At 53.9% G+C, this 7,684-nt stretch overlaps 1 protein-coding gene across 1 annotated transcript; it reads right to left on the bottom strand.

Annotated features, from left to right (window-relative positions):
* Positions 1-2,121: 2,121 nt before the first annotated feature.
* TBX22 (T-box transcription factor 22) lies at positions 2,122-7,448 on the bottom strand. The gene is made up of 8 exons (XM_062006754.1): positions 7,313-7,448; positions 7,057-7,186; positions 6,676-6,777; positions 6,220-6,394; positions 5,854-6,018; positions 5,660-5,724; positions 5,493-5,578; positions 2,122-2,732 (listed from the first exon to the last, which is right to left on the bottom strand). The coding sequence occupies exons 1-8, from the start codon at positions 7,446-7,448 to the stop codon at positions 2,122-2,124; spliced, it is 1,470 nt and encodes a 489-aa protein (XP_061862738.1).
* Between the last annotated feature and the right edge of the window lie 236 nt (positions 7,449-7,684).

Genomic DNA, 7,684 nt, shown 5'->3' with positions numbered 1-7,684 from the left:
GTGAGTGTTGCTGGGGTGCCCCTGAGCTCAGCCTTCTCTTCTCCAGTTGAACAGCCCCAGGACCCGCAGCCTTTCCTCCTCACACACATGTTCCATCCCCTCAGCATCTTGGTAGCCCTGCACTGGACTGTCTCTAACCTCTCTTGAACCGGGGAGCCCAGAACTGGACAGATCCAGACTGAACATATCTGTTCTAGATATCAGCCACGGTTTTAACCAGACAAACACTGATTTGTTGCATCACCAGCTCATGGCCAGCAACTCTGGAATATCTTATGCAACCGCAAACAGTTGGAAAATTGGAAGTTACCCATTGCATCCACCCACAAATCCGTGACTGATCAGGAAGAGCCTCCAGCTCCCCAAAAGTGTAACCACATGTGGGGGCTGGTACTCGGTCACTTGGCCCCGAGGGAGCAGAGATCCAGCACAGCCCATCCCAGCGCTGGCGGCAGGAGCCCGGCTGACCCCAAAGGTGAGGGGTGGCTGAGAAGGAAGGACTCTCAGGTGGGAAAAAAAGCCTCTTTCTTGCTTTTTAATAAAAATAGTGAGAGAAACTGCTAAGAAACAGCACGGGGAAGCAGGTTTGTTCATTTTTGCAGGTGTACAGGCTGTTTAGCAAGGCAAGCACAGCCCCTTGTTTCACACTGCTGTCGCTGGGGCCCTGTGAACACTCAAAGAAGGTAAATGAGGGAAACCAATGCTGCCTGATCTCGTGGAAGTAAAGGTGAGGTTTTGTTATTTAACACTTTTTGATATTGCCTCTTCTGTTCTTAATTCGTTGTCTATGATGGATGGAAAGAAAACCAAAACTCTGACACCAGCCTGTGTTAACCCCTATATGATGCTGTGTTAGGGTTGTAGATACAGGAATCTCCTATCTCAATCCCAAAATGTGGCTGATCCCTGTCAAGCAGTACTTCCAAATCTCTGTCACATACCAAGTAAGAAATGTGGCTTCAGGTAAGTACTGAGCATTAAACCAATAAAGAGTAAAGCCTGTGCCCCAATTTATTGCGAGTTATATTGTGCTCTTGGGAGCTAGAAACTATTTACAGGAATAACAAAAGTATCCACAGGTTACAATAAAACATACAGGACTTTGGGAAGGAATTCAAAACCTTTTTTTTTTTCAGGGCCTGTAGAGTTGTAACTCTCCAGAGAGCATCTGTGTTCTCCATGAGAGTGAGCCAGGAGCATCCCTGCCCCTTCCCTTGGGCATAGGCTGGTGGATGCCATCACAGGTGGAACTTCTGTGTCCCTCAAGGCTGACAGCACAATATCTTGCAGGGCTCCCAGAAGTGTTTCGTCCCACACAGCTCTCTGAGGTGTGGATCCTCTCACCGTGATGTCCCAGCTCAGGTTGCTTCCCACCACGCCATCAGTGCCAGTGCTGCTCTGCACTACCACCTCCTGGAGATCTCCAGCAGCAGGAGCACAGAGAGGAAGGCTCTCAGGACACCCCTTCATCAGGCTCCACTTTCTCATCCCCATAAGGTAGGAACGCATGCATCTTTTATCCTGTCTTTCTTTGCCTCAGCAGCAGACACTTGGATTTACAGCCCCACTGTGAGAACTGATTCATCTAGTTCCTGGAGAACAGGGCACCTTCATGTCGTTAAGCAGGAGCCATTAAGGCCAGGGGAACTTGAGAAGATGTTTGAGCACTTGGCTCATTACAGCTCATTGCTGACTCAAAGCCCTAAACAGTCCCTTTGAAATTAGTGGTAAAACTGAAGTGGGGTGAGCAGGAGCTCACAAGGGCTTTGAGCTACCTAAGGGCAAGCTGGAGAGACTCAGGAAAAGGTATTTGTAGAAGTGTGTACGTCTGCCTTCCCACTCCAGAGTGCAAATATTCAGAAGGTGACTGTACAGTTTGCTCTGAACCTACAACCATGACTCAAACACCATGAAAAGGTGTCACCTTACTGTGGGTCATGGATCCTCCACCCTCCCAACAACACAACACTTTTGCCCACAAAAAGAAGTTAAATGCCTAGACATACCATAGCCCCCTGGCACCATGCAGTATTTCATAGTAAAAAACTAGCAAGCCCTTGGGTATGAGGGAAGGAAAGGCTTGCTTTACATGCCAACACTTAGAAATAGTCTCTAGTTCCACTAAAGGCAGTGGTTAATCGTGGGGTGCCAGTTAGGGTGATTACATCTGCCATCTCTCAGAGAAGCCGGGATGCTGTCACTCGCTTTGAAATGGCTCGCTGCATTCATCAGTCTAGATGGCACAGAGAAGTTATAGCCATACAAGCCATATGGAGGATGTAAAGAACAATTAAGTGCTTCCCGAGCAATGGGACTTGATGGGAAAATGTTTCCAGATGCATGTAATCCATACAGCATTTGACTGGCAGAGCTGGGTACTTGTAGACATTGCCCGTTTCCATCCTCAGCTTTAGCATTTTTCAGGTTGGTTGCACTGAGGGAAGATAGTTTCGGCATATCCACCATGAAGTGGGGTAACAAAGGTGGGTTGGTGCCTCCCAGTTTGTCATGACTTGGAAAGAAGAGAGACTGGTGCCTCAAGAAGCTCGCAGGACAGATCTTGTAGTAGAGGGGCACGTTGAGGTTGTGTAGGTAGGTCTCAGGGCACGACACACCAATGTTGCTCGCTGACAAGTGGAGCGCAGGAGGTGAGCACGATGGAGAGAGCAGGGGGTTGAGAGGAGAGGGAGTCCCACTGCTGGAGGTCACTGGTGAAGAACTGGAGCTCCCACCTGAAAACAAAACCAGAAACCATCCAGGCTGAGCTAGCTGATGGTCAGAGCCCAGCAACCCTTGGAGGAAATGATCCTGTGATTCCAGGACTCCTGCTCCCACTCCACATCTCCCTGCTGCCGGCGTCCGTCTAAGCACAAACCCACTCCAAAAATCAGCTCCTGGAAAATGGAAAGATCTGCCCATAAGCTATTTCCTGTTGTTAGTTAGCACTTATCTAAGAACAATATTCATGTGTGCCCAATCCCATCTGTTTGACTGGCACAGCCTTGAAGTTCAGCTCCACACACACCAGTACCCGTCAGGTCTGTGCCTCACTATATGACCGATAACCTTCTCCTGTTAGACATGAACCATTTCAGGTTTCCTTTCTTTTGTGTAAATTACAGGCAGGGTTTTTCCCCTTGTGTGTAAGAACCAAACCCAAAAGCATTCATCCTGATGGAGGATTTTTGCCCTTACCTTCCTGCTCCCAGGGACTGACTGATTTTACTTGCCTTTCCCACATTGTTGTAAACAAATCCTCGAACACCCGAGGTGTTTCCAGGGACTTTCAATGCACACATCATTTTAACATTCTCCTTTCTGAAATGAATCAATGAATGCTGTGATAATTTGGTAGGGAAGCAGCACTGTGTGGCTTTGCTCTGGTGTGGAACAGCACTGTGCAGTCTGGGTCACTGCTCTCTCAGAGCAAATCCAAGAGGCAGCGGCCGTGCTGCGAAACAGCTGCTGGTCTCACCCAATGCTGGTTAAGAGCCACAAGTCTCTGCTGCACAGACATTATCCCCTTCTTCTTGAGATGATTTTTCCCCCCTTTCATTTCCATTTCTTACCAAAGTCGCTGGGAAAGGATGGAAGGAAATCCTAGATCCTTTTTTTTTTTGCTGTTTTTCTCTATTTTCATCTAATTCCAAGTGATCCACTGCCTTGATGTGACCTGGTCAGGCTTCAGCTGGGATCAGCCCCACGGAGGCAGCTCTACAGCCAGCCCGTATCTACCGCTGCCTCAACCCATACAAACCCCACACACACTTTGGACATGCTGCAAATTCGTTTTGCCAGCTCCCAGCAAGCAGAGTATTTTACAGGGTGGGTACTGCACCTAGATTCAATAGGCTGGGAATGTTTCCCAGCTCCAAGGTCTCACCCTTCCCCACGGATGCCAGCAGCTGTTTCAGCCCTGAAGCAGCAGGAGCGGACGCAGGGCAGGGATCGGTGCTCTCCCACTGTACACATCCTGACACCCTCCCAGGACACGGAGGCTTGGAAAAAAGGTGTTGGTGAGCTGATGGTGAGTGTGAGGCAGTGGGTGAAGCCCTGTGCAGGCAGCTGTAGCAGAGCAAACAGGCACCAGTTTGTTTCAAGGTATCCCAAGTGCTAGGAGCCCACGACCTCCATCGTGGCTTCGGGAGCGGGGCTGCAGCAGGGAGCAGAGGGCAGCTCCGAGAGCAGACTCTCTCTGCTGTCTCTATTAGACTGTAGAATCCCAGGGTTATGGCCAGTTCTTTCCTCAGCATATTGTTCATTCCTTCTTTTAATTTACCTTCTGTTGTGGGGTTTCTATTTTCCAGCTTTTCTTCCAAGCTACACTTCTATTATCAGTGGAATTGGAGATGTGGTTATATTAGCATCAGTCCAGGAAATTAACTCCGAAGAAAATTACCAATTACGTGCAAACTAGCAAAAACAAATCCCACAAACCCAGAAAACCCCAATATCTGTGTAATGATCGTGGCAGTTATTGTTCTCTCACCCTCCCCTGCAGCCCCCGCAGCAGCTCCTCTTGCCACTGCTGCAGCACAGCCTGAAAAAGGGGTTTGAAAGGAGCGTTTGGCATCAAGTCTTTTCTAAATTGGAGAAAAGAAAAAAGAAAAGAAAATAAAAAAAGCCAAAGGACCCAGTTCTCTTTACAACGGCAAATCTCTTAATTTCTCCCGACTCAGATTTTTCGTGTCCCCACATTTCCACTCCCGGATTTTTGCTGCAGATCTTGTAGTGTTTCCCAGAAGAGACAGGAACGAGTTGATGTGCCCCGACACTTCGAAGTGTTCCTACCCTAAACGAGAGCTCAGCTGGCGGCTTTAAACCCAAACCGGAGCACTCCAGCCTCTAAATGCTCCCTCAGTTTTTTCCCTTGGCGCTAGGAAGAATCCGTTCTCGAATAATGCTTCGAAAAGCCGTTTTTTTCTGGAAAGGGGGGGTGAGAGAGCGATGTGTGCTTGTCAGGCGGAGGGAGATGGTTTTTCCCTGAAAAACGTCTCCCTTTTGCCTGTTTCTGCGGGGTGAGGGGGCCGCGGGGCTGCCCCAGCCAGGAGAGCGGCGACTTTTCTGTCGCATTCGCTCGCACAGAAGCAGCGGCTGCAGCAGGCACCGGCGGGTGTCATTATTACCACGGCTTTTAGCTAAAATTGTCGAACGGGTTGGAAACAATTAGTGTAACGGGATCAAAGTCAAAACAACCCGGCTCTAAATTCTCCTCCTGCATCCTCAGAAATCTTTTTTTCTGCCCGTCTCATCCTGATTTCTGGCAGATGATGGCAGACCGCGCCTTACCCTCCTCTGCCCGCCGCGGAGGCTCTGCTCCTCACATCGATTTAAACAGGACTTTTGGCTGAAAACGTTTCATTGGCCGACAGTTCGTTTTCTGGACCCAGCTCTTTACCTTCACGGTTTAAGACGCCTCCGACGCGCCCCGCAGCGCAGCCCGAGGCTGCGGGGACAGGCAGGGTAGGAACGAGGCAGGAAGAGAGACTTACCCTGGCTGTCTGTGCCGAAAGCCTTGAAGTCCAGGGCGAGAGGGGGTCTCCACGGGTAAGTTTCCAGGAGCCCGTCCAGGACTCCCCTGTGGGGCGAGACCGGGCTGAGCGCGGCGGCGGGGCCGGTGGCGCGACGGGGCGGGCGGCAGGACGGCCCAGGCCCTTACCTGTTCCTCCCGGGATCTCGAAAACCTTTGGCGAAGGGATTCCTGTCGATCTTGAGCTTCGTGATCTAGAGGGGATGGGAGCAAAAAGGGCCGTTGGGGCCTGGGTGAGCTGGGACCGGCCGTCGGGGCTTTGCCTCTCCCCAGCCCCGGGTATCGTCGGAGCTCTGCATCCCCCCCCGGCAGGTCCCCGGTACCTGCTGGTTTTGGTAGGCCGTCACGGTGGTGAACTCGGTCTCCTGGAAGGAGAAGGTCTGCACCCCCTGGGCCGGCAGCGACTGGATCTGCGCTAGGTCAAAGCGGGAGTCCTGGGCAATAACGTGCACGCGGGGCTTGTACTTGTGCATGGACTGCAGGATGATCTGTGCGGGCCGGGAGGGCAGAGGCGGGTTGAGCGCCCCCGGAGGGAGAAGGGCAGGAAGAAAGTCCCAGGCAAGACCCGGTGGGGACTCAGCCCGCAGCCCTGGGGAGAAGGGCACCGGCCCGCCGCAGCGGCCGCGCCGCTCCCGGAGTGATGCTCTGCTCCCCTCCCGCCCTCCCCGGCGGGGCTGCCCCACACCTACGTGCCCTTTGTCGTCCATCTCGTTGTTGGTGAGCTTCACTCTGTCGAAGCTGATGATTTGCCTCATCCAGGTCTCCCCCGAGCAGGGGGAGTCAGGGTGGATGTAGAGCCGCGGAGTGATGCAGGAGTGGTCCGTGTTCCCAGCCACCATCCACTGCGAGCTGTGATAGACGTACCTGGCCCGGGCAGGGCCGCGGTCAGGCGGATGCCAACCTTTCAACCCACACCCCCGGCTCCCAAGCACACCTAGAGACTCTACACGTGCGTGGGAGCCCGACACGTCCCCGCGCCGCCCGCCTGTGAGACCCCCGTTTCACACCACGCGCGCTCGATGCAGACGGGACCCATCAGACCGCAAACACTCTTCCCGGCTGGAGGGATCCCGCGCGGGTGTGGGGGATTTTGGAAGGGCTGTGCGGCTGTCCTACCGGTGTCTCCCCTCCCCAAAATTCCGTACCTGTATCTTTTGGAGTCCACCGGGACGACGTCGATAGCGATGTAGTACTGCTTGAGCGGCTCCAGCCCCTTCACCTTCACCCGGACCGACGGGAACATCCTCCTGCGGGCAGAGGGAAAGGTCCTGAGCGAGAGCTGCCGCTTTACACGGCGGAAAGGGGTTAAAAACAAATCAACGGGCTTAAAAAAAAATCAACGAGCATGGGGAAAAGAAAAACAAAAATAGCAAAAACCCGCAAACAAATAAAAATATTCCCGAAAGAAAGAAAGGGGAAAAAAAATCTGAACAAAACTGAGCGAGAAATAAAAACACAACGAAAAAGAGGCGGAAAAAACGACCGAGGGAGCAAAGCAGGAGCCGGAGCGGCTGCGCGGCCGGTACCTGCCCGCCTTGGTGATGATCATCTCGGTGCCGATCTCATGAAACCTCCTCCAGAGCTCGGAGCCCTGCAGCTCCACCTGCACCCCGGCCCCCGCCGCCCGGCTCTCGCCACCGGCCTTGGGCCGCTTCTCTGCGGGGAAGAGAAAGGGGAAGCGGCGGCTCGAGGGGCTGCCGGGGGCAGGGGAGGGAGGGGGCGGCCCTGGCCCCGCCGCCCCGGGCCCGGGGGTCGCCTCTGGGCTGCCCCGGCGCTACCAACCCGCCTCCGGGTCTCTGCGGCTCTGCCCGCAGCCGGCCCCGCTCTCCTCGTCGCGACCATCCGGCACCTTCCTCTTGGCCGAGCGTCCCACCAAGGCTTCCACCGAGAAGGCGTGAGCACGGGAGCTGAGCGCCATCCCCCCCGGGCCGGGGGGCTCCCCGGGCGGCCGCGGGGCTCAGGCGGGCGGCGAGGCTCCCGGCGGCGGCCGCTCCATCCCCGCCGCTGCCCGGCGAGCCGCGTCCCGCCTGCCGTCGAGGGGCAGCGGCCACGGCGAGATCCTCTTGCATCCAACTGAGTCAATAGACGGCTGCAGCCTCCACTGTTTGTTTTGGAAACTGGTGGGAGCATAAGAAACATTGAGTGACATTTCAT

The sequence above is a fragment of the Colius striatus genome, chromosome 13 (genome assembly GCF_028858725.1).
Source record: "Colius striatus isolate bColStr4 chromosome 13, bColStr4.1.hap1, whole genome shotgun sequence".
NCBI classification, from domain to species: Eukaryota; Metazoa; Chordata; class Aves; order Coliiformes; family Coliidae; genus Colius; species Colius striatus.
Note: the sequence above shows the minus strand (reverse complement) of the source record. Positions and strands in the feature narration are given on the sequence as shown.